General features: G+C 48.6%; 1 protein-coding gene across 4 annotated transcripts in view; it reads right to left on the minus strand.

Moving 5' to 3' along the window:
* Window positions 1-275: 275 nt before the first annotated feature.
* Window positions 276-26607, minus strand: part of ZMAT4 (zinc finger matrin-type 4) — a 56970-nt gene continuing 30638 nt past the window's right edge. For 3 of the 4 annotated variants that reach the window (XM_061349705.1, XM_061349704.1, XM_061349702.1), the window contains 5 exons: window positions 24174-24263; window positions 18206-18362; window positions 12576-12803; window positions 6246-6342; window positions 276-733 (listed from right to left, as the gene is read on the minus strand). In XM_061349705.1, coding sequence (XP_061205689.1) covers window positions 718-733; window positions 6246-6342; window positions 12576-12803; window positions 18206-18362; window positions 24174-24263 — 588 coding nt within the window. In that variant the 3' untranslated portion in view covers window positions 276-717. The remainder of the gene's footprint in view (window positions 734-6245; window positions 6343-12575; window positions 12804-18205; window positions 18363-24173; window positions 24264-26607) is intronic. The other variant, XM_061349703.1, reaches the window with a different exon arrangement.

Raw genomic sequence — 26607 nt, forward strand, 5'->3', positions numbered from 1 at the left:
GGAGCTCAGCGGGCGGCTCCACAGCATCCAGGGATTCAGGCAGCAGAGCTTTGGGGTCGCATCAGCAACGGTGATGAAGCAAACAGCTTCCATCCAGCCTGTAGGAAACCTACTGGCAGGAAAAGGATTTCACACTTTCATTTGAGTTTTCTTTGCTCAGTGAACCATTTGTTTCGCTGAAGTCAAAGAGGGAAGGAAAAGGATTCATCCACTCGACAATCCCCGGGATTGATTCTTTTTGCTGCTCTTTATGTGTTGACACAAACCATGCTGGAGAAGGTGAAGGAAGTATGTTTATTTCTGCTCGAAGACTGATTACATCACTACCATGGATAATGTAATAGAATAGCTTTATACCCTTGGGAGAAACCTAAGAATAAATATGAAAAAGTAAAAGATTTTGTTTCCACTGTCCCTGAAGATGAGTGATGATTAAGTGCTGTATTTACAGGGGAGTTACCATACTCTAGGCTCTGTGCTGAATAAATATTATCTTGAAAGGCTAAAAAAGTCCATTGAAATAGTTTAACTCACCACAGAATTAAAAAAAAACAACCCAAAAATAATATCCATGTGTTTGTCCCAAGCGAAGGTTAGTGACGTGTTAATAACCGAATCCACACGGGATCATTGTCCAAGAAAGGAGCCTTTCCCTGCTCACCAGGTCCCCTCGCAGAAGCAGCCTCCGTGGTTTGCTTTGTCTCGACTGATGAACTACTACTGGTTCTTCAGGCTGCAAGACACAAGTGAAGCACAAGTCACCCTGTGGTCCAGAGCTCGGCTCTGTGTGCATCCATCCCACTGCTCTTCCCATCCGATGGTGCCACCTCCCACGCGCTCTGGAAGCAGCACTAAGGCAGATCCAAAGAGAATGGGTCCTAAGGGAAACCTGCAGCTTTCTTTGTAATGGATCATGGAATACAGAATAGAGAATAATGGAATGGTTTGAGTTGGAAAGGACCTGGAGATCATCCAGTTCCAACCCCTGCTATGGGCAGGGACACCTCAAGCTGGACCATGTCACCCAAGGCTCTGCACAACCTGGCTTTGAACACTGCCAGGGATGGAGCATTCATCACTTCTCTGGGCACCCTGTGCCAGTGCCTCATCATCCTCACAGTAAGGAACTTCCCTATATCCAACCTGAACTTCCCCTGTTTCAGTTTGAACCCATCACCCCTTGTCCTATCTCTACAGCCCCTGACGAAGAGATGGCTAAAGCCAGTTTTATGTGAGCGATAAGGAGACTTCAATCCTAAACAAACTACACAGAAACTCTTTGCATCTAAATCATGTTGGTGAGTTTAAGGCCAGTTTTGTGTTTTATGAAAGAAAACTGCTGTGAGAGGCTGAAAAAAGCATACTTTCTTTAGGCCCTCAAGTTTCTGTACAGCAGCATTGGCGAGCTCAGGGTTACACTTTGGGCATCAGCCCAATGCTTGTGCTTCACATTAAAATAATCCATATACCAACACCATGAAACAAAGATGCACGAGCCATCCTGGGGCTTCCAAAGCATGATCAAACCAGAAGGTATCAGAGATACCTTTATTTTCACTTGCATTAAAAGGGAACAGAGACAATTCAATCCTATAATGAGAGAAAGTATTACACACTCTCTCCTCATAGGCAATGTAGTTATTCAGCTGCTCTCTGGCACTGAAATAATGACAGATTAAAACGCCTTTCAATTCCATACACCCTTTATAGCTATTCATCTTCTGGGGTTATTATCTCTCTAAAGGCTTCTTTACATTGCAGGCATCAGCCACTATACGTTTACAGAAAGCACATGGAATTTGTTGCTGCTACCAATAAGAGTTGCATTCATCAAGGGAAGAAAAAAGGCATTTGGCTTGGTTGTAAAACACAGGGTACAACTCAAATATTGACTATCACCTCCCGGAATGTACTGGAAATCTTGCATCAAGGAATGCATCGGGTCGGGCTGAGGATGTGCAGAAGGGAGCTCAACCTCCCACCACCAAGGATGGGGCTGGAAAGGTCAAGGGGGAACAGAAAGAGCACAAAGCAATGAAATAAAACGCAATTTGACATAAAGAAATAACAAAATCTGACATGAAAGTCAGCCCAGGAAGCACCAAAGCCTTCCTCTATTCCAGGAAATAGCCCCTGGGAAACATCCATCATCACATCCCACAACCAGGAGCTGTCACAGGCTGTAAATACTTGTTTACTCCATCTAAAATAGGTTGAAAGCGTGATGGGATTGCAGTCGTAGTGGAGGGGGACACTTCTCCGGGTAGCACAGTCACACTGTTGTGATTAGCTCTGCTTTCTGACTAGCCGAGAGCTTGTGTTAATAAACATGATGCCAATGAGACATCTGCGCTCTCAATCAGAAAACAAAAGAGAAAAGCCTTGCCCAGGCATCAAGCCCACTGTCATTTGCTCCTCAGCAAATCCGGGCTTTCACCAGGTAAAGGGCTGTGCAGAAAGGTCTTCAAGCACACCCTCCAAACTAGGAAGGACCATTCTCAACCCCCAGGAATTCACTTGGACTGAATGCTGCACTCCTATCACAGGTTGAATTGATTTTAGCCCAATGATAGCTGCAGGATTGGGTCGCCTTCTCTGCAGAAACCCTATAACTAATCAGAAAGCAAGAGTTTGAAAGGGAAGCCTAGACATGTATTAGCATCTATGAATGTGTAAATGAGTGGTTATGAAACCCCAGAATATATTTGTGAGCTCTAGATGTGGCAGAGAGGTCTGGCTGATCAAAGAGACAAAATAAAGGCGAGAAGACAAAATTCCTCTGTATGGAGGTGGGAATCATCATCCCCATAGAGTCAGACTCTTAATTACTAGGGCTGGAGCTCAGCCTCCAATTGCTGACAGCCAAGAGGGTGGGGGACTGCTCCCAACTCTCACTCCCCAACACGTTATTATAGCCCAGAGATGGCACTTACATCAAACGTGGGTCTGGGCTCTGGGGCTCTGCCAACAGCATCTCTGTTCCTTTCATCCACAAGCCCCTGAGGAGCTACTTCAGACCTGGAACCGGAGCCTCTGGGGCACCTTCCCCAGACACAGCTCTTCTCTCATGGGTGCAGTGATGAACAGAGCACCCGGTCCCAATCCCACGCCCGCATGTGCTGGTTAGAGGAGGGCAGTGATTTCGCAAAGCCTTAAGTTAGCATTCACACACTTTGACCCCAGAATCTGAATATCCCCCCTTTCTCTCATGACAGTGTGAGGCTTTAACTCCCTGCTGTGTGTTGCAAATCACTGTCAGCAGTGATTTGGGAACTTCACCATTTACATAAACCGGGGAAGAGGGAAGTTTCTTTACTTCACAAGCACTAAGGGAAAAGGTTGGCACGTGATGCTCTCCCAGTGTTTCAGAGACAACGTGCCCTCTTTCCTCCTGAGCTGGTGTTCCAGATACCACTGAAAGGGAGCCAGTGATGGTGCCTTGCACCTTGCTCCTCATCCTGCTGCTCCTCTGCTCACTGGCATGGAAAGCAATCAAACAATGGCTCAATCATCTCTACACATTCATAAATCCCCCATTAAAGGGTTAGTGCTCCTGCAGATATTCCAGAGTCCAGTCCTATTCCAAACCTGCCCCACTGCCCGAGCTGGGGCTGTGCACACATTCCCATCGGAGCTGCCATGAACACTGCCTTCCCCCTGCCATGAACAGGCTGTGTGCCCATTTGTGATGCCTTAACAGAGAGATTCCCCTGTGTCCAACTCTCCCGCAGTTCCTGCCTCTGTGTTAGGATAGAAACCAAGGATGCATTCCCCTTTATTTTCAAATATATGGCTTAAAGTACCTGCATCTTGGAGAAAAAAATGGGAGCTCATAGACATTATCTTGCTTGGCATATTCACTGGCCTGAGGGATGAGAAATACCTCACTATCAGCCACCTCCTCCTGCATCTTTCATCCCAAATCCCACCCAAGACACTTCCAGTTCCCCCCCCTTTTCCCAATCTTTTGCTCACACAAATCCAGTTGGAAGCATCCAGGCAAGCCCTGAAATCCCTGCAAGCCCTGAGCTCTGTGTGCCAGACGCAAGGGAAGAGCTCAGCTCCAGGGTACCCAGCCTTGAACTCTGCTCTGCTACAGGAGCCCCACTGATGGCTGTGAAGCAGTGGAGGCCCAGATGACACAGGCTGCTAAGCAGCAGTTCAAGGGCTGCTGCATGCTGGGTTATTTAAAGCTACTCCAACCATGAGTTGCTCTCTGGAGAGCTCTCAAGGACTATAATAAATAGCCACAACTTGACTCATTCCTCATAAACATCCTTCTCTCCTAAAGCAGCTTCTCAGGAGACTCATCTGATTTTGGGTGCTTCCAGCCTGTGCCCACCTCCCCTCCAACCCGTGCCCTGCTCTTCACAAACTGATCCCCTTCTGCTTTTAATTTGTTAATTAGATGAAGTATGACACTGACATAAAGCGTTTCGTTGCCTTGGCAACTGCAGTGCACCAGTTTCAGACCGAGTTACAAGGAATTGGACACTCTTGACACTAACCAGCAGTAATGAGAACAGTCCAAGCCAGTGGGTGAAACGCTTACCAGGATAGGTGGAAGGGCTGCACTGAGATACAGATGATTCTTGTAGCTAGGAACATGAGAGGTATCAACTGCTTTACCTACCCAAATTCTGCTGCCTGCTATTATCACAAGCACCTGTGCAGCCCACAAACACCATGGACAAGGGCATCACTGCAAACAGAAGAACTCTATCCATGAGACCCCACGGCTGCATCACTGGGTCCAGCCACAGTCAGCATCGCACACGCCTGTTACAGACCTATTGGACCTGATGCAGGATAAAAGATACGGGTAACTCATCCCCTCAGTCCCATTGAAAGGACAATGAAGCTGCAACAGCAGCTTTAAACAAGGAGAGTAAAATCTGGTTACGTCCTAATTACAGGGTGGGAAGAGCTTTTGTTGTGCACAAGCCCAAGCTGCCAGTCTATTGTCTCCCATGCTCCTGCACTTCCTATAGGCCTGGGGAGCGATCTGCCCTGTGCTCAGATACTTGGCCTCATAGAAAATTGTGTAACAATGAACAATGGATGGAGGAAATAGAATAATCAGAGCAATTTCCCATAGAAATTGGTCAGACGAATGCCTCTAATTGGCATTCCATTATTACATTTGTAGCACACTCTCTTTTGAATGTATTACTTTGTTTCCTCTTGTGCTCAAATGCCCATGAAAATCTCTCGGGACCAGATTTAAGTCATTATGAATAAATGATAAGAAACTAAATTTAGAAGGACTGATAAGAATATTAATTTGCAGAAGAGGAAGGTCCTTCCAATGAAAAGCGAGTCCTGCAGGCCCCTGCGCTCGCTGGTGTTCCCTGCACAAGCTGGCTTGATGCATACCAAGATGAAGCAGAAACGGGGCTGCAGAGCTAAGGGTGGAGATGACACTCTGCTGACTGCAGGAGCCTGAACAACAGCAGCAGAAGGTGTGGGGATAGAACAGGATGCGAAGCTCCCTCCTGATGCTGAAAAGCATCACTGCATCTTTCCTGCACATCTCTATTTGCGGTCTGGGAGGATGCTTTGGTTTGAAAGGAACTCCTCTATCCTTTGCAATAACACCAATAGCAATAATGCAAACTCAGGCAGATTGGGAGGGGAAGGGCAAACTGCAGCCTGTGCCCAGGCAGCTCTCATTCCAGGTTTCTGATGGGAAGAGCTGTCAGCTCTGTTTCCCAGTGGGGGGAATCTGTTGCACTGGGTAGGGACCCCAACCCAACCTGCGCTGTCCCGCACGCTGTGCATGTAACCCAATGGAGCTGTGCTATAAGAGAAAGGGAAACAGAGGCAGGAAACCTGCTGAAGGTCCTTGGTTGCTGGTTCTAACCATCCTGCCTCATCCTTCAGACTGTCCTTAAAGGCACCTGAAGTATTTCAGTAACTAATGACACCTTTTATATTCTTCTAATCTGGGCAGTCCTGAAATGGTTCCCAAAGCTCACATGTAAGTGAATTAAGAGAGATTAGTTCATTAATCTACTCTCTGGTGCCATGTATCTTTATCACTTCATTTTAATAATTTGTACTAATTGACAGAGCAGACTCCCTCCAATCTCAGAGTCGGGTAATACATTATTGCTCTAAATCACAGCATAAACATTTTCACTTGGAAACACTTAATCCCATCATACTCCCAATGCAGTGTGCCACACATTATTCTATATACTGATCCAGGCACAGAGAGACAGGAAAAGCAGGAAGATACCCACTTGGTCTGATGTTTGGAGCCCTTCAGGTGTGCGTGGTACTGCTCTATGGAGTTCAGGGTGACGCTGCAGATGTTGCACGTGTAGCTGCGCTTCAGGCCTGCAAAGAAAACCCGGAGGCATTAACTGTGCTCCCTTTACAGTAACCCAGCCATTTACCCTCCCAGGCCAGGGTATCCAAGCATCAGTGAAGCCTAAAGGGGTGTTTTAAAGAGGCCCAGGCCAGATAAGCAGGGTTCAAAGGCAAATCCCTCCTGGAGCCTGTGGTCCCTGCAGCACCGCATCACTCTCCTGTGCGTTCCCACAGAGCATCCCTGCGCTCCCGTTATTGAGGACACAAGGCTGCGCTCATTCCTCTGTAGCAAGGGGGGTTTGTAGCAATCACAATTCAGAGCAATTCCTCATTACTCCATTTAGGAGACAGAGCTTAGGAACTTTATTTTCCCCTGCAAAGGGATGCACTCTGATTTATCACCGCAGCCGCTGATCCATCGCAGGCAGTCATGTCTGAAGACGCCAAGCTGGAAGCCTGGTGCAGGTACGAGGTGGCGTGGATGCTGGAAGCACATTCCTGATGGATTTACTCTTGGCTGCGGTACCTGTCTCCGTCCCTGCCCGCAAGCAGCCTGCACTTGGCTAATTTTAGCCCTTTGCAGCTACAATAACAAACAACTATTTATACAGCCGCTGCTCTTGCTGCTGGCCAACTGAGCACCACGGAACTAGAAATGAGCTCAGTGGCTTCACAGGAGAGATGCTGGGTTTGGGTTTGGGGGTGTTTGTGGGGTTTTGTTTGATTTGGGTTTTTTTTTACCTCCCACCAAATAAATCTCTTGGCTGCCTCTGCTGCTTCCCGTTTCATTGTTTGTTTGATTGCCACAGTTAGAAGTGATTTCCTGAGTAACTACACCGCCGTTTATTGTATTGTGATGCAAATCGCAGGGGACATGATCTAAGCTGCTGAGCAGGGTCCTGCAGGAGCAGCCAGGGCAGTGACTGTGCTGGGCACAAGTAAAGGTCATACCCATAGAAGGTTTTATCTCCTGCTAGCAAAGAGGAGACAAATGGCATCAGCAGCACTGAACCAACCCCCAGAGCAGCAGCAGTGGGGACTTATGGCCTGTACCTGGCTCGCAAGAGCTGCAGGACCATCAGAGAAGCCACAACCCCACAGAGCAGCACCCACAGCTCCCTGCATGGGGAAGGCACCGGGTCTGAACATCCTTTCCCTCCTAACTCACTGCTCTGCCTCTGGGCACAGATTGCAGGGAAGGAAAAAAACCCAGGCAATTAAGGAGATTCATGCACATCTCAAAGAGAAGCTGCAGAGCAGTTTATAACCAAGTCACAGAACCAGTCTCCGAGTACATCCACTGCAAAACATCCGAGCTGAGGAACTCAACCCAGCCTGTGCCCTGCTAACATCAAACTTCTCACCTCTGAGACATTCAGAAGGCAGCAACCAGAATGAGAGGTGAAGGAGAAAAAGCCGTTCCCCAGGACAGCCTGCTGCCCACCAGCTGCTGGCACGGATGGGATGAGCTTTGATTCCTCTCAGTTTAGAGTGGAAAAAGGCACATTTTGGTCCATTTCTCAGGCATTCCTTCTTAGCACCCTGGTGCACTCCTCCCTCCCCTCCTCTGTGCCTGCCTAGCACTTAATTTGCACAGTAAGGTTCTACTTTGCCTTTCTAGACAAGTTTTCACCCAAACATTCCTGCATTAGCATCACTGACATTACACGCACACGGGCATTACCATGACCATCGATGCTAAAGCAATCCCTATCCTGTCCTCCTAGGAAATAAGGGAATTGCATATTTAAAGCCCCTGCGGTCAGGTTCTGGCTTTGCACTGATTCACATCCATGAGGATGGGAACAGATCGTTTCAAGCTTAATTGAAAGGCTCTGCTTAAAAATAACCAGAGTTGGGGGGATTCTCAGCACAGGCTGTTGCGCTCCTCGGGAGCGGTTTTAATGTACCATGTAATAGCATCTCTTGACTTTCTACAGGACTATTTCTCTGCAGAAATTGCTAGAACAAGTGATGTACAGCAGTCCTCAAACCTGAGCAGTTTATGCTTACCATAATTAACTGCAGAGGCTGTAGATACACTTAGCAGTGTTACCTACAGACTGCCCCCAAAATTGCTTTCTGCTGAGCTTCAGGCACTAGCTGCACTGGCAGCCCCACTTCTCAAACACCTCGTCCATCTCTCAGGTAGGAAACTTGACCCCACATACAGTGAGACAGCTTCTTTAACAAAATATGCCATAAATATTGGGGTAAGCACTTGAAAACAGCAAGCAAACGATGATGCACAAGCAGTGGAAGAGTCACCCCTGGTTTATGCGTCGTGGTATGGTAGGGAACAAAAACCAAATTGCAAGTATGTTCTCCTGACTTCATTCTTGGTGCTGCAGGACTGGTTTTAGTCAAACCCTCTGTCCACGATGCAAGGGAAAGGCTGAGATGGTGCAGCAGCACCATGCTGCAGTGTGAGCCCTCAGACCATGCCGCAATCACTGCAGGACAGAGATGGGAATGGGGGGGAAGTAAGAAACTGGAAATACTTTAAATTAAGGTAATAAGGTTCTAATGCTCAGCAGCTAATTTAACAGCACACATTAACAGCAGCCTTATTGAATCTTAATTACCTGTGTAGGTGGAAACGCCATCAGTGATTACAGTTCCTAACCGGGGACACTGATTTTATCCCACCAGCATGTCAAGGCTGCTCATGGTGATGAACAAGGGGGACTCCTGTCCCCCCCCCCTTCCCATGTCCAGCCTGGGAGGGACTCAGGGCTGCTCCACTGCAGTGACTCTTCCTGATGGCTGGAAAATGCTGCCACAGAATGGGCTGATTCCATGAACTCCCTCGTGCTCAGCAGAATCACACATCTGCCAACGCCAACAGCCCTATTTTGGGTGGATGGAAACAACACCCGGACTGGAACAAAGTTGGAAAGGCACCAGGAACCACACCACTGTGTTTCCCAATGCCACACTGCCCCGGAGCTGCCCCATTCCTGAGGCAGGATGAGGGCTGCACCCAACCATAGGCAGTTGGAGTCAAGCCTTAGCACAGCAGGCAGCCCGCAATAGGCTGGTGGCTGCAATCAGAGCTGTGTTTCCTATTGCATCCCCACAACACATCAACATTCCTTGCCCTGCGTCGTGGCATGCGTTCATGTAAAATTGAATGGGCTCCTATATCCATCAAATAAAATATTAACAAGTCGAGTCATTAATGTCATTCTGCATAAAGTGCATTAAAAGACATTCCAGGGGAGTACTTGTTAAATCGCTTTTTACTAACCAACAGTGGCAGCAAAGAATGGAAAGTATTTATAAGGCATACAAAGAAATTAGGAGCCGAGAAGGAAAATGAAACTCAGCATTTTGCCTGACTTTGCCAGACACCATCTGCAACTATGGCATTTGCAACGGCTTCAGGTGACAAATCCCTGTGCAGCCATCCCCATCCTGCTTACTGCACGTTATAAGCAAGGATGGGATGAAGAAGGGTCTGTGTGTGTCTTCTGTTCATTTTGTTCATTAAATGGATGGGAAAGGGCACACTGAATCCATGGAATGAAGGAAGCTTTCAGTCACTGCACCAGCCTTGAGGGGGAGCGAGTGTTTTGCTGTGGGTTCTGGCTCCGCACCAGCAATGCGCAGTGCCTGACATCAGTTCCCTATGGATGAGCTGGGATGGGCTCTGCTGTGAGGCCCCTGCAGAGTCCATCTGCACCAGAGGAGGAACCAGAACCCTCAGCACTGGGTGATGCCAGATGTGAAGTGAACCAGGACCTGATGGAGCAGGGATGCAATTCCCTCTATACCAGGCGCAGGCTGTGGGAAGTGGGAGCTGCCAGATGGAGCCGCTTCTGCTCCTTGCTGCTGAACAGGCACAAGCTGTCAGGGGCAGAGCCCAGGATTCGGGTTTGTCACCACAGCACCGGCTTTTGCCTCTTTAGGACCTGCTCCAGGATGGGCCAGATCTTCCTGCTCTTTCAGGGCATCTCCATGTGCTCTCCTAACAAGTAGGAAGTTCCTTGGAGCAGGGATCCTGGACCAGCTCTGCTGGAAGGCTGGGAAGCCACACGAGGATGCTCAAAGAGATGGTGCTGGACCCTAGGTGGTTGGGCACTGCAAACAACCTGCCGAGCACCCTATGCATGCACCAAAGCATATGGGACCATGCACCTACATGGACTGCAGCTTCAACTCAATACTTGCTGCAGAAGCAGTGCTGATAGTGTGTTATCTCCCTTTGGGGTTTGTTTTTTCTCCTTCTCTTTCTCATTTCCAAGAAGAAAATAAGACTTCAAAATCGCAGGACGAGCACTTGGCAAGAAGAACCGATGCTTTTGTTTCCTATAAATATCAGTTATCCCAAAATACATCTCTATCCTTGTTTCTCCAAATACACATTCATATTTATCAATAAATATTTTATCGTAGCCATTATCAGAGCATCAAAGGCTGCTGAAATGTTGTGCTGCAAATGACACGGCTCGTTCCAGGCTCACACAATGCATCCAATGTTTGTCTCCCACAGCAGTCAAAATAGAATGAATATTTAAGTTGTGATGGGGAGAGCGTGGAAAGGGAATGAGTTTGTGTTCTAGTGCACACCGAGGCAGCAAAACAAGCACAGGGCAGGGAGAGGGGCTGTAACCTGACATAGGAAGTGATGCTCGGACAAGATGTCACTGCCAGCCTGGGTACCGCTGAGCTCAGCCACTGTCAGCATCTCTCTTGGAGTCAGACATGACTTCATCTGCCAAGGTAAGGCTGTTTTCTTGCACAGAGGCAGAGCTCATCCTATGCTGGCTATTGCACAGATCTGCCTTTACATCTGTAATGATGTGCTCTATCCTCCCAGTGAAGTTAAAAACCAACAGGGGCTGATGAGTACACAAAGCCCTCCAATTCCAACTCTCCTTGGGCACAAGCTAAATGAATAAAACACTTCACAACTGTTTTATTTACTGTTAAAGACAGCCCCAGCCACTCTTGAGCTTGGCACAGTTCAAAGTACTAAGCACTTCCATGTTATTGTCCTGGGTTTTATTTCCCTGCATATTCTCGACAGCGGGCAGTGACTCAGCCACATGAATCATTTATGGCATTGTGAGTCACACTAGGTAGCACATGAAGGATCTGGATAACCATTACAGGGTTTATTTCAGAACAAGAAATGCACAATATGCTGCATAGCCATTAGTATTTACAGGGAAATCATTTCATTTAGCAAGGTAAAAAAAAAAGGAAGGTAATTTTCAAGTGTTAATACAGTGCTGGCAAACCAGACCTCCTCTCCTGCATGATGCTGTAAGTCAAACCTGCACTTTCTCCTCTGCCTCCTTCACATGCATTGTGTGCACACAGGATTATAACCAAGGCCATAGAGACAACTTCCAACAGGAGGCTCGCATCTCTCCTCCTGCAATCACACCTCCATGTGAACAATGGGCCTAGATCAACACTCAGCCTGAGCCCCGTCCCCAGCACAGCTCCATCACCAGGCACGGGGTGATGGAGCTGGTCCTTCATCAGCACCAGGCAGGATCGACCCCTTGAGGGGACTGGGGATGCTCAGGGGCTCTACATGAGGGTGGTCCTGCAGAGGTGCAGGGCTCAATCCTGGGTGATCCTGAGCTGCAGTTCTACAGGGAGCCCAAGGGTGCCAAAGCCCCTCTTGATGGGGCTGGGATGGACAGAGGGATGGACAGATGTATGGATGTATGCCTGCATGCATGGATGGATGGATGGACAGACGGATGGATGGATGGATGCATGGATGGATGGATGCATGCATGGATGGATGGACAGATGGATGGCTGCTCTCCCTTCAGCAAGAACACAGAAAGCTTGTGTTTAACATACCCATAGGAAATGCTCAGTTCCTCTTTGCTGCTGCTGACCCAGGGCCATTGCAGTGTTTTACAAGCACTAATTAAACCACAGAAGACAGCTAATGCCCCGCTCTCCATCAGAGAGATGAAGGGAGCACGCTCTGCCTCCAGCAGCATTCAGCCCCATCACTATTTCCCTGCAGGGCTGAGCGCTCTAACATGCTCTCCTCTAGCTCACAGGGATAGTCCACACTTGCTCAAGGACACAAGTGAGTGCTAATGGAAGGGACTATTTTAGGAAGAGGCAAAGGGAATTTTGAAGGATGCTTCTAAACCTCTCATCTTAGAGAAGGGAAGAGCAACAAGAACATCACACTCTCCCCTGCATCACTTAACCGGTGGTGTGCAAGGGCAGCATCGCTGCCGTCACCGCATCCCATGGGAAGCTCGCCCCGGTGCTCTCACCTCTCAGCTCGCCCAGGTCCAGCGTCTTCCCCAGCTGCTCCAGGAGGTCAGCCCTGGCCGCGTTCTTCTTGTGCTTCTTGCCATCGTAGTGCTGCTGGGCCATCATGGGGTTGTTGAACCAGGCAGCACAGAGCTGGCAGTACCGGTCCGAGTCCCGCCGCTGCGGTGGCAACGGCACCACCGGGGCACTGTCCGTGTGGGGCTGCTTCAGGGGGTTCAGTGTGGTTCCTATAGAGGGAGACGTGCAGATGTGAGGTGTCAGCACGCCCCGAGGCTGAGCCCACATTAGGCACAATGAGCAGCAGGGTCCCACTGGGTGATGCTGCTCAGACACGGACCGTCTCCCATCAAACAAGCAGCATGGAAGGGTAGCACGGGGCTGCTCCCCAACTCTCTGCATTGCCCTAGCTGGGAAAGCAGAGTGCTCTCATCGCAGTTACACATCTTCTCACTGTTGTGACTAAACCTGCTAAACTTACCCTGCTCAAATTGCTACTTACTGACAGCAGAGAATAAACAGATCGTGCAAAGCCATCTACTCCTGAAGACAGAGACAGGTTTATCACTGTCTCAGGGTTCTTTTCCAGTTGTTCCCAGAAAGAACAGGGAATGCTGTAGGATTTATAACTCGTCACTGATGGAAAAGAAATGATTCAATAGTCGGTCCCCTCGCTGTGGATTGACCAGCAGCCCCTGACCTTGATTTAACCCCATTTCCCTTCAAGAGGCCATTTGGGAACGCAAACACCATCCCTGTACCATTTCAGACACAAATGGGTGATTTACACAATGGAGCCTTGTTTGCCAGAGTTTTCTTGCTTTGCACAATGTAAGTCACAGGAAAACAGGTTCAAGTAAAAGAAAGTTCAGATAGATACAAAAATACACAGCTTCATTATTACACCTGATTGAAAAGTTCCCTTTTATGTGGTTTTCCTTTTCTTTTCCAGTCTGCGACCTAAATAACGAACAAACCCCTCCCTCTGGCATACAAGAATAGGCAACTTTTTAGGTGGTGATGAGGACCTCACCACTCTGCTTTGATCAGGAGGCCCCGTGTTGCTCCAGCTGAGCCCTGATGAGAGCTGGGTTGGCAAGTGATGAACCCACCTCGGTGCCTGACACCAGGAATGGCAACAGGGAGCAAAGCAGGGATGGATTTAGATGTATAATTAGGCCTGAAGCTCACTGTGATTGACTTCACAGCTCAAGATAATTAATATTGGTATAAATCTTCTGCTGACCTGCTCGGGAAGGGCCATCGATTAACTTCCCTCAAGGAAATTGTATCTTACATATGAAATTACTTCCAACCTTATCAGTTTCAGGGGGATGATAAGCTTCTATTGTTTTTGATGACAACTGCCAAGATCTCAGAGGATGAGGGCATCTGGACCATTATAAACAACCAGCGCTTACAGCAGCCCAGGAGCAATGTGATGTATTGGACTTGCTGCTCTGCAGGCCCCAGGCTATAAAGCTAAATCTATCAGATCCTTTGGTCAGCTTTCTCCTTGTTCATCTCTTCAGCTGCTGCCAGAGGGGAACCAGGGAGGCTGCAGCTGACAAAGCTGGTGGTGTCCACAGGAGTTATATCTCCTGCTTGCTAAAGGAATCCGATCAGAGCATCCTTCAGGCATCTGCTGGACCAGCGGCCCCGTGCTCAGAGCCCAGCCCCAGGCTGCAGCCCCACAGTCACCCATCGCTCCCAGGTGGGTTTCCCTTGGCACTCACAGTGCTGTCCTATAAAGCCACATTCCCCAGGCTCCCTTTACAACTACGACCCTTTACAACTAAGGTGCGCTGAACCCAGCCTGGCAATGGATGCAAACATCCCATGCCTTCCATCTATTTCTCTTCGGGAGGATTTGGACATTGACGGCTACACCGATGTGGAGTTCTCATTATGATATGTGCTACAGAACTATGACAGGACAGAAAATATCCTCATTCCCTGAGCAGCGACACGAAAATGAATAATAAACACTCACAAACCACCTAGCGTTAAAAATGTTTCCCCATCAAAAACACAAACAGAAAAGCTGCTGGCTTGACTATTTAAAGCATCTCAAAATGCTAAATAGCTCATGACAGTCTGCCTTACGTTCCCTTTTGCTGTGGGAGGGAAGTGAGAAAGTCTTACTTTGCTGCAAGAAGCAAAATATAAAGTTAGAAACACTTTAGCACTCTGGCAATGAACTAATGTTTGACTTATTTCTTGCATGCAAAGCTCTTTATTCATAGCTGCATTTAAATGGCACCCAGCGTTTTAGCATTGCCACTCTCGGGGGCTGAGCATGAGAACGTGACTGAGCCACGACCACGGGGTGCGGGAGAAATCCCGTCTTCTTTGGAGCACAAACCTGGGGCTGAGGGGATCCCAGCTGCGGCTTGGACTGATCCTCACGCCCCAGCCTGAAAGCCATTGACCCTGTCCCTGTCAGCACCTCTGAAACGCAAACCCCACGCTAGGAGCTAAAGGACAAGGAGGTAGAAAAGCCAAGGTGACTTTTCCAGCCAGCAGAATCATCCCCTTCTTCCTCACCTCACTCCCAAAGGCAGTGTGGAGGGACCAGCTCCCACCTTCCTGATGGGATGCCTGCAGGTACCTGCACTTCCATCCATGAAGGCAGCAGCTCTGCCCCCCCTCACTATCCTTTGGGTTATAACTCACAGCAGTGACTGCATGCAAGCTGACAGAAGATGTTGGAAATGACTGGAGACAGCAGTGATGTGAAGCCTCTGAGGGCTACAACCTTGTGCAGCCGAAGCATCAGAGAAGATCACTAATATTCCTCTGTGGTGATGAGACATCCCTTTCCTATTGTGAACAAACCTGATTGTTCAGGCACTTCTCCCTCTCCTGACAGCACCAGCAGAGAAAGGAGAGCTCTGCATCTCATGAAGATGGTAAAATTGAAAGGGAAGGTGCAACACCATAAGGAGAAGGTGAATAGATGTGATCTTCTATGGGGCTGGTGAGACAGCAACCCCGGAATACCAAGCAGGGACCTGTTTGGAGGCAGACCTCATCCACATGAACCTCCAAACCCTCACAGGATGCAGCAGCTTAGAGTGATCAGAAAGAGCATCTGGGTTACCTGGTAGGAATGGGGTGGCACAGGGTAGGATGTACACTGATGCCTTGCTTTAGATACACTGCAGAGCACAGGTTGCTCCATGGTGATGAGAGGGAATCCTGCTCTTCCCTTTACCCACAGACCCTCCAACCACACAAAGGGTCAGCACAACAGTTTAAGGTGGCAGAATACCTTTCTGTGCAAGGCTGAAAATCAGGCATCGCAATCTGGCACTTATTACCCATTTACTTGCCTATTGCCACTAAAACCCCTTTTCAGATTGACTGTGTTTAATCTCATCCCTAACAAGAGCATTCAGGGAACTGGGAAAACATTTTCAGCTTCCTTTTTCTTTTTAATTAAAAGATGATGAGAGCTCTAATATTTGTAGAGAGCTTTTCTCACTTGTTTTGATCACACATGAAAGTTAAAACAGATTTTACTCTTAAGAGTGCAGGGCAACACCACAGAAAACATTGAACCCATTCAACCACCTGAAGGATTATGGTGTCATGATGAGAACAGGAGCTTGATCCCTTTTGAAGGTGCTAACCCATTACACGGCCTCCTGCACCATCAGCACCCACTGGTCACCAGGCTCAGCTTTCAGGTCCCCGGAACATCAGAAGGGGCTGGAATACATCAGGGATTGTCAGCATCTCTGGATTGCTGCAGGATAGCAGCTTGTTTCTCAGCAGATTAATGCTACTTATACCCTTTCTGCGAATCAAAGGCAGAACAAACCATGACTCATCCCAAAGTGCAGCTCCAGCACCATCAAAGGGGCTCCAGAACAACTGCACCCAATAGCCCTTTAACTACAGCACCCAGAGCAATGAGCACTCCACCACCAGCACTCCAACCTCCATCACACAGGTCTCAAAGCTGGCATCAAAACCTAAACAGGCCTCCTGGCAATCAGGGCTGTAAGGGTGATATATGAGAGCCTCTGGGGTAGCATTCCAGGCAAGAAAAATGGCTGGATAATGAATTTTCCCATTGAAAGCAGCACAGAAACCACTCAAACCCTGTACAGCCTGGCCATGCCGCTGCCACAGACACATGTCCAGGACTCAGGAGCACCAGAGCCCTCAAAGCTCTGTCCAAGAGACTGGAAGCACCCCAGTGCCAGCCATGAAGGACTGGGACAGGATCCCTATGGAAAAACACTGGGCGACTGTGAACAAAGCCCAGAACAAGGCAGTGTCCAAAGGGCACATCTGTGAGAAGCACTCAAGAGCCAGAAGGTGCTTATTAATGTATTCCTGCAGCTCAGCTTCATCTTCCAGATCAAGTGTCTGGGAGAGCTGATGAGCCCTTGAGTTACTCTTTCCTAGTGATTGCCGCTGCTCAAGAGCCCATTACTGCAGGAGCAGGCGGCGCAGCTCACTTGGAGCCCCTGTGAGGCTCATCCAGATGATTAAAACACTAAATCCACATGGAGAAGCACTGCCCATGGGTTGTCCGACTGCCTCTGCACTGCTCCAGCTCCCCCCGACCTGTGCGGTCCTGCCTGCAACCAGGAGGAAACAGTGAGTCTTTCCCTACTGGTGGCTGGATCCGGATCATTGACTTACATGGGAATAGGTCCATGGGCTATTCCCTGAAATCCAGCATGCACAGAAACTGGACTGGATTGAAGCAGAAGGCCCAGGTTTTGTGATGGAGGAGGAAACCTCCTGCACTGGAGGGCTATGCACAAGGGATGGGGTTCAGAGCACTGCTGTGATTTAATCACACCTAGGGAATGTGCACTCATGTTAGGAAGGATGCAAAGTGCAAAGCTAAATCTATACCCTGTTCTAAAGGCTATAGGACAAGGTACAGATGCTAAAGGAAGTGCCACCGGTACTGACACTGGAGCACATCTGTCTGCAGGACCAGTTATCCTGCTTGGGCAGCACAAAGAACACTTTGTTCAAGCATCCTCTAACCCCACAACCACCGGGAAAGTTTTGTTTCACTGTATATGAGTGGTTTGCAGAGACTTTCTGGTTAAGCAAACAACAAGATGGTTCAATTACCCGATTCCAACATTTGGCTTCTTAAATGTGAAAGTTAATAGGTTTGCATTACTGGAATCACCGTGAAGGATAGCATGAATCCCCACCTGGGCAAGAATCAAAAGACAATCAATCCAACAGGTTTTAAAGACTAGACTTCCCTCTAAGGTGAAAGCGAATGGCACTCTGCTCTGTACAGGAACACGAAAGGCTTATTAAACATCTTAGCTGAGCTGTAGAATAACTTCTGGTAATTAAAGTGAGGCTCAGTTATTTGTGCCCAGAGGAGACATTGTCTGCCACCGAGCAAACGGTTTCAGGAGCATGGAGCCAGAGATAGGGCTCTGGCACAAAGGCCAGCCCTGGCTGATGAACCACTCATCTATGTGAACAAAGCAGACAAGTAATGAGCATCGGTGATTGTTAAAGGTTGTTATGACAGCGACACAAGAGAGGAGCTGCTTCTGCCCGTGGTCATCACCCGCTACCCATGCGCTGCCATGCTGATGCTGCACAGCGAGCCCACCCTGGACCCCCCTGCGCCTACCTGTGCCCTTTAGTGCTGGTTGCTCACCCAGCAGCAGTTTTAACCTTTTGGCGTGGATTTTCCCCTGGTAATGCGATTCAGCCACCACGGCCGAGGTAAAGGACATGTTACATAGCGTGCAGCACTTGTTCTTATCCACCGAGTCACCATCACTGCCCTGCGTGGAGACAAACACACAGACAAAAAAGAGGTGCATAAGCCCAACAGGCACAGGCATGGAGAAAGAAGAGAGAGGAATCCACGCTGTTATGCCAAGGCTGTGGTTTACAAGGGGTTTCCCTTCCTTATCTCCCTTGGACCCACTCCTGCCTGGCCCCAGCACTGCCTTTGACTCAGTGCTGCTGCTCTCACCGAGTGCAGGACCTCATCTCACATCCATGAGGCTCAATCCATCACACCCTGCCTGCCTCCAGCCCTTATCAAGTGTCTGTTCCAGCCTGGGCTCCAGTCTGCTGGCCCCTGCAGAGGAACCAGGTTCATATCTTGCAGCAGTCATTTACTACCAGCTGCTGACAAAACAAACCTGAAGGCAAGAGCATCCTCATGGCATGCACCAAAGACAGGAAAACTCACTCGCTGCAGGGTTTGCACAAAAAGAAAAAGGACCAAAGCACCTAAAGCCCACATTTACATTCTGCTCCTTTCCTAGAGATGCATTTTGAGCTCTGGAATGCTCAAAAAAGACAATCATTAAAGTCCAAGGCACTTTGCACACAACGGTAAAAAACACATCCCAGAAACGGATGCTGCACAAAGCCCTGTTTGAGGATCTGCACAATGAGGCACCTCGGTGCAAAGGGACCCCCCTTGTGAGATCCTTGGTGCCAGCTACGAGGTGACTGGGACTTTTAAGAAGTCACAAACATCACCATTCAGTATTTCAGTACCAGCAAGAGGCTCTCGCTGCTGCACTGGTACAAGTCAGGACCATCCTTCACAGCTGCATCTGTATCGGTACAGTTAAACCCTGATTCAATGAGGGTATCATCTCCTACCCTCAGTATGGTTATTCTTGTAAGGAAAACAGCCACCATGGCTCTGCCCAGCGGCAGGGCTGAGCTGAGACCCTTCCCTCTAAGCAGACCCCATGAGGAGTGATTGTAGCTCCAGGATGCCTGTTCCCACTGCAGCAGGAACCAGGTCGCTGCCTGTCCCACCAGCATCCTGCACCCACTTCCAGCACTGAGCCATGTCTCACCCAGGGCACTGAGCATCCCAACAGCCCCCAACACCTCCCAGCACCACCACCACTTCCCAAGCATAAACGCATCCGCTGGGATTTCTCCCTGCTCCAATGGGGGTTTTGGCTGAATGCAGGCAGCAGGGAGGAGCTGAGCAGCCAAGGAGAGCCCATCGACAGCCTCTGGGCTGAGCATCTGTCAGCAAAACATCCCTGCTGCTGCCAGCGAGAGCTTACAAACAAACAGCTTCCACGTACACAAGGGTGAAAACAACGAGAAAGCAGGGGGGAAAGCATGCTCACGCCATTAGTCACAATTAATTACTCAATCCGTTCCACAGAGGAAATGGGAATCACATTTAGGGCCAGAGAGATGTGGGTTTGCTTTGCCAAAGATCTCAATACGCTGTGCTGGCCACTGAGCACAATGAGCAAGGCCTTCCCAGGGGTGGGAAATTACCTGCTCCTTGCAGGTAGCTCTCAACCCCTGGGTAAGATCCAGCCCCTCTGCAGAGCAGAACTCCCTCAGTGACATCTGGAGACAGTCATAGGCTCTCTTCTGCTTGCAAGCAAGTATTCCAACTGCCTGCGTGCAGTCACAGCAGCAAACTATCTGCTTTAGGAGCTGCAATCTTGCTTTCACAAACGTCGTGCTCTGATTCAGCCACAGAACGAAGAGCCCAGCTCCTCAACTCCCACTATTTGAGGTCATTTTCTCTCCCAAAATAAGCCCAGTTAGAAAAAGACCCGATTTCCATCGCTTTTTCTGTTGTTGTTAACTGCAAATCAACTTCAACCTCCGGGAGAGCTCTCGAGGGGTGATTAGTACTGTTCCGAGTGTAATTTGCACTTCTTTTAAATAGCTTTCTCTCAAGATATTTTACGTCTTCAAAGGGAAGTCACTTGAAAGTTAAGAGCAGAGTAAAGAATTCCCAGACTCTATTGATCAACCGCGGTGGTAACATATGAAAGAGCCTCCAACAGACCTTGTTTGAAAAGCTGATACACTTTGGCATGGATGCACCAGGGGCCCTTCCTCTGCCAGCTCTGCTCTGCAGTGACACTTTTCCCTTCACAACTTGCTGTCCCAGACAGACTGCAGTTAAGAAATGGAGTTAAAAGACTCTAAACCCCCTCAAACCCTCCAGAACCTCTTGAGCAGAGCCCAGGGTTCACAATGATCCACAGTTTGCTTTGCAGCTCATCCGAGTCCATCCAAATCTCTGGGTGAGTGTTTTGATGGGGATTTGGCCATGCTGGCAGGACAGGGGCATCCCCAGTTCTCACTCTGAGAGTCCCAACCTCTGTACAATATCACAACAAACCAACAGCAGCCATTCCTCATACACCAAATGCCTGCAGGATGTAGCTGTTTGGGCTCGAGTGTGATTCAGCGTTGACCCAAGGCTCCTGTACCACCCAAGCTCCCCGCAGAGCCGCCCAGGCAGGATGCTGTATCCTGAAGGGTAATTATGCCTTCTCATTTGTCAGCGGCTGTTTTACCAGCCAGGGGAACCCAATCCGGGTGTCTTTTGTCACCTGCTGAATGACACCGTGCTGACAGGGTTGTGCAGCCAGCTGGTAAAATCACATCCATCAGCAGGCCTGTGCTGGGGCACATGGCTTGGCTGACCCGCAGGGATGCTCTGCGCCCATGTGGCTCTCATCCAGCTCCCCTCAACTCTTCCTTTGCTCCCACGCCAGCTCAGTCTAAAGCAGCAGCAGTAAATAGGCACCAACCTCTCAATTTAGCTTCCATAAAGCCCACACAAGCAGCTCTCTAACCCCATGCTGCATGAAAGCAGCCAAGGTGGCACCATTTGTTTTGGCAATCTTCTGCTTACAACCCCTTCTCATTAACCTTTGTGGAGGTGCAGCACTGATGGGGTAAATGGCTCCAAACTGGAGCACAATGAGACACACCAGAGACCAAGCACCTATTTCCCAATGCTGACAGTGCTCATCTTTCCCCCCTCTCCCAGCCCTGCCTGATTTATAAAGCTTCTTTTTGTAATATCATAAACTTCAAAGCAAGTCTCCTACATCCAACAGAATTAACTTGAGATATTCAAATGCCTGTTAACAAGCTGCTAAAAGGCATAATCCTCACGCAGGACCAGGCAGCTGCAGTCCTTCGCTGGATGCTCCTTAAGCAATCCTCGGGAAAAGGAAGGATTTTGATTGCACAAATCTGCCATCTTCATTTCCTAGGTTTTACCAAGGAGAAGAGATTACCCAAACCCTTGAAACGCACCAATCTGGAGCACAGCCCTGCAAAGTATCTGCTAAATTTGAGTTAATTTCTGCTGTGAAGGTGGTGGTGCTGTTAAAGAGCTATTTTCTGTACCAGTCAGTAGGAAATTTAGACCACTTCCATTTTGGAGCTTGTACCAGTTTATGGCTATCTAAATCCTATGTTCTCTGAAGACAAGCCAGCCCTGAGTTAAGCCAGCACTGTGTTTGACAGGGTAAACGTGTCCTGTGGTCTTTGCAGCAGGGACAGAGGCCTCTGATGGGGTACAAAACACATGGTGAGAACGCTGGCCCTAAACCCAGACGTCTCATCTCAGTTCCAGCTGCAGCATGCAGCGAGTTCTGCATCCGAAGCTGCTTCTGATTGGGAACTGAAGCTGAGCCTCTCAAAGCACCACGAGTACCTAAGAGAGCTCAGCTCTTGGCTTAACCACCTCCAGCAGCACATGCATTACTCTCAGCAACACAACCCAATACCCTGCTCCCTTCCCTCAAACAATCCATCCCTGCTATTCCAACCCCTTCCTTTTAGAGACAGATGATGCTGGTTCAAGCAATTGAATGCCTTTAGTACAAACAGGGATAGAAAGAACTTGAAGGCTTTTCTCCAATCCCCAAAACCATGTTTCACAGCACGACAGAAACATTCATTGTGTCTGTCCTGATGGTAACCAGGGGTTCTGGGTTTTAAGGATAGTGAGAAAAGGCTGGTTAAAACCAATTCACTTGGGACTTGGGGACACGACTCCTCATTTCAGTTGAGTCCTGACATAGGCTGCACCTTGTGGGCTTATTCGCAGCTGAAATGTTAAGAGGAAATGTAAAATCAAAGGTCACCCCAAAGATGTGAGGTTTCTCCCTTCCCCCACAAGCAAATAAACCCATAATGAACAGCCCAACAACCGAGTCGTTACCCAGTGCAAGACTAATTGTAGAAGCCTCCTACTCCTTACTGTGAAAGGATAACGGGTGTTGTGGGAACGCAGAGTGTTTCTATAGTCCTCAAATAACAGCAACAAGCCTTTTCCTCAGTGAAAGGTCAGGCAGCAAATGCTGTTTCTGAGCCTCTGGCACTGATTCTACAACTGCAGCAGCTCCTCACTGTTGCCTTTCACAAAGGAGATGGAGTCGATCGGCTTCGATGCGTTTGAGGGCTCTTTGGTTCTCTGTCCACCACATCCTTGTGCTAAGGTGGATGTGCAGCTCCGTGGCTTCTTGTTAGATGTAATGAATCTCATTGGAGCACCGTATTCCAAGTCTATACGTGCGCATCTACCGCACCTTTCACACCCTGTAATTAATAACTCCATCAAAATACGGTGAGATTCTGTTGTTAAGGGGTAGATTGCAGCTGAAATTACCCTGTGTGCAACATTAAAGTTCCACTACAAATTTAATTACCGCATGAAGGAGCTTTCAGATTCCTTTGGCAAAACTTGCATGCTTCTCCCTTTAATTAGAAGGTATCTTCCTCAACATTCATAGCATTAAGCCACCGTCGCGTTCCCGTACATCTGAAATGGTTTGGATGCTATCTGCTGGGAACCTCATCACCAACCCCAGACTATTGGAAAGAGCTGAATGAATAATTCACTGTGAATCAGTCCCTTGTAAATTTAGCCTCCTTTTATTGCCTGACAAATGGCTCTGAGCTGGTCCAATTTCCCTGTGTTCAGTTGTTTATTTGAACGCAACCAGGGAACCCAATGGCCAATTTCTAAATCTGCAGACTGACCACAAGCCTTGTAACGGGGCCTTTTGGGTCCGTTTCCATCAGCTCCCAGAGAAAATCAGGCAGAAGAGAGACAAACCAAAAATCATAGAATCACAGAATGGTTTGGGTTGGAACGGACCTGAACTTCCCCTGTTTCAGTCTGAACCCATCACCCCTTGTCCTATCCCTACAGTCCCTGATGAAGAGCCCCTCTCCAGCATCCTTATAGCCCCCTTCAGACACTGGAAGCTGCTCTGAGGTCTCCACGCACCTTCTCTTCTCCAGCCCCAATGTTTTCACCCTGGCTCCATAGAGGAGCTGCTCCAGCCCCTGAGCATCCCCATGGCCTCCTCTGCACTTGCTCCAGTAAATCCTGTTCTTCTTCCTGACCCTCCCCACTCAAGTGCACATTGAGCTGATGGCTGCAATGCATCAGCTCAATGCAAAGCCCCTGGGGCTTGCCTCTGCTTGAGGACAGTAAAAACAACCAAACAACAGAAAACCCCAACAACAAGACCAGGTTGGATGGGGCTTGGAGCAACCTGCTCTAGTGGAAGGTGTCCCTGGATGGAATTGATCCCTTCTAACCCAAACCAGGCCATGATTCTATGAACAACTGAGTAACTAAAACTGCAGTTACTGTTGCTGATGCACATAATATTTCTTGTAGGGTTTATTAAAACCCCTTTCCAGTTACTTAGCGTTTCAGCTAATCTAAATGTTACCTCTGGGTACCTGTGGCTGTAACAGAAAAAATGATGCAGCACAAAGTCAATGATTCACAAAGCAGCTGAGTAAACAGGGACTTCAATTATACCCACGTTTTCTGACCGGAGCTTTTTAGCTGGACAGCCTCCATCTATGGGATGCAGCATATAATAAAGGCGAACTTTGCTGGCGTGTTTCCGACTCTGGAGAATAAAAGAGAAGAAGAAAAGAGAAGAAAAAGGGAAAAATAAAGTTACAAAAAGCAAGAGGCTCTGTGGCTGAGCATACAACACCCATCTGCAGCAAGACTTCACATCCCCTGACCTATGCATCCAGCGTGGGAGGAGAAAATGGGCAGAAAGCCCAAGGTGAGGAACATTTGCATCTCACAGAGGCTCCCCACTGAGCTGAACTGAGCTGTGGAGTGGTTCTGAGACCTGCCATTAGCAGGAGGAATGGTCCATCCTCCTCTGTGCTGCATCCCGCTGCCTGCAGCCCCTGGGAGATACAGTGGGAATAAAGGCAGCAGGAGAAGAGCAGCATTTGTTATCAGGCCGTTTCCATAGCGGGGGAGACTGAAAAGATCGGGGTTATTTAGCTTCGGGCAGAGACAGGATGGCATCATGAGGGACCAGATGCGCATCCACAAACCAAAGTCCACAGTTCCTGCACTTCCAGACGAATATAATATATAAGGGGTATAAAACTTCCCTCTGTAGGAAATGAGCCAGCTGACAGTGCCAAAGATTGGAAGGGAATTTCTCCCACAAGTCAATTACCAGATAATTGTGCACTATGGAATCTAATGCTTTCCTGCACAGAGAGGGATGAGGACCACGTAGATCCCAAGCCAGAGCCCCTTCTCCTCTCTCAAGCATTCCTAAGGGAAGCTGAGCAGTAAAAACCCTTCCAGATGATGTGTTTATACCAAAGGAAAGTTACCAGGGACCTTGCAGAGGGATTGGGAAGAGCTGAGGGATGCCCAGAGGACTCTTCGCCTTAGGAACACACCAGGTTTCACGCTGCCTCAGGCACAGATGGGGCTTACCCATGCATAAGGGTGATGGAGATGTCCTGATCACACCAGCACTGACAGGCAAAGCAACCCCAGGACTTGCAAAGGCACAGACATGAACCTTCAAACCACTAAGTTACAGTCAGCTCTTAACAGGAGATGTGAGGAAGGGGGGAAAGACTGCGCCTCCTTGATGCCCACATCCAGAGCCCAGACATGCACGGCAGCTATTCTTATGCAAATGTTTGCCCTGAATCTCCATTTCTGATTGCCTCACAGCACAATGGCACTGTAATATTATAATTTCAGATCACAGATTTGCAATTATAAACTATTAAATTACCATTAGCATGTTCTGGAACATTTTTTTTTTCCCTGTGGTGTGAACTGGGAGCTAAATTTGCAGAGAGCTATATTTGTCTGCATAGATGTGACTACGCAATAATTTCTTTTAATGGAGCAAAATCAGTGGAGATAAATAATGTCAAACACCTTTCCCTGACTTGTCTGCCTGCCTTTAGTAAACATGACCTGATGCAGTCAGAGCAGGAAACCCCAAAGCTTCAGCTATCAGCCATTAGCAGTGATGTGTAAGTAGGAAATGGTAACAGCAATGCAAGGGATAGGTGTGCAGAGCCAGCCTGGGAGGCTGGTGGAGTTCCTGCTTCCTGCCTGAAGTGATGCTCGGGTGATGCAGCTTCACACAGAGACAGCAGGAAGGTGGGTGATGGCTGGACCCTTGGGCAGGGATGGGAGAAGCTATGGATGGAGGAGACCTTAAAAGACCAAATGGGAGAAGCTGTGGATGGAGGAGAGTCAAATGCACCTTAAAAGAGGCATGGCCAGAGCTTTTCAGCTTCATTCCCTCCCTGTGATGCCCCTTGGAGCAGGAGGCCAGCCTCACGCATCCTTCCCTGGGGTGAGTTAATGCAGCATGTCCCGATGCCCACTCTGGACTCAGAGGCTAAAAGCTCTGTGGGCTTTCCTGAGGAGGTGGAAAAGCAAGATTTGGAGCAGTAATAATGTGTAGTGTTCTTTTCCACGGCACTCAGCTGGGCCATAAATGATGTCCAAACGTCAGCATTAAAAGGCGGCGAAGCTTCAGCCGTCTGTAAAACACCTCTCACCTTTATTTATGCACCTGATTGGATTTATGAACACCAAGGTAAGGAAGTAACTTACATGTGCCATGATTTAAACCTACACAGCTCCTTATGCAGCCTCATTACCCTATGATTATAAAAGCAGAGCTTAAAACCATCACTGGCCTTTGCAAGTGTGTAGTGAGCATCTCATTCCCTCTCGGGGAGCGGAGGTAGCACAGCCCATTTGTCACCCATTTTATCTCTGGTATTTTCTACATTTACATGTGTATTTATCATCCTAACACCATGGCAAGAGCACAGTGATGATTCCTGGCGCGCTGCTCGCACAGGTTATCTCTTCCCCTCCGCAGAGCAACTTGAAAGCTTGCAGCTCAGAGGCAGGAGAAGGGCAAGTGGCACAAGGAGGGGGTGGCAGAGCCCCATCAG

This window comes from Neopsephotus bourkii, unplaced genomic scaffold (assembly GCF_033783945.1).
Source record: "Neopsephotus bourkii isolate Nb327-2 ecotype Australia unplaced genomic scaffold, CSIRO-AGI_Nbou_v1 NB_457, whole genome shotgun sequence".
In the NCBI taxonomy this organism is placed as follows: Eukaryota; Metazoa; Chordata; class Aves; order Psittaciformes; family Psittacidae; genus Neopsephotus; species Neopsephotus bourkii.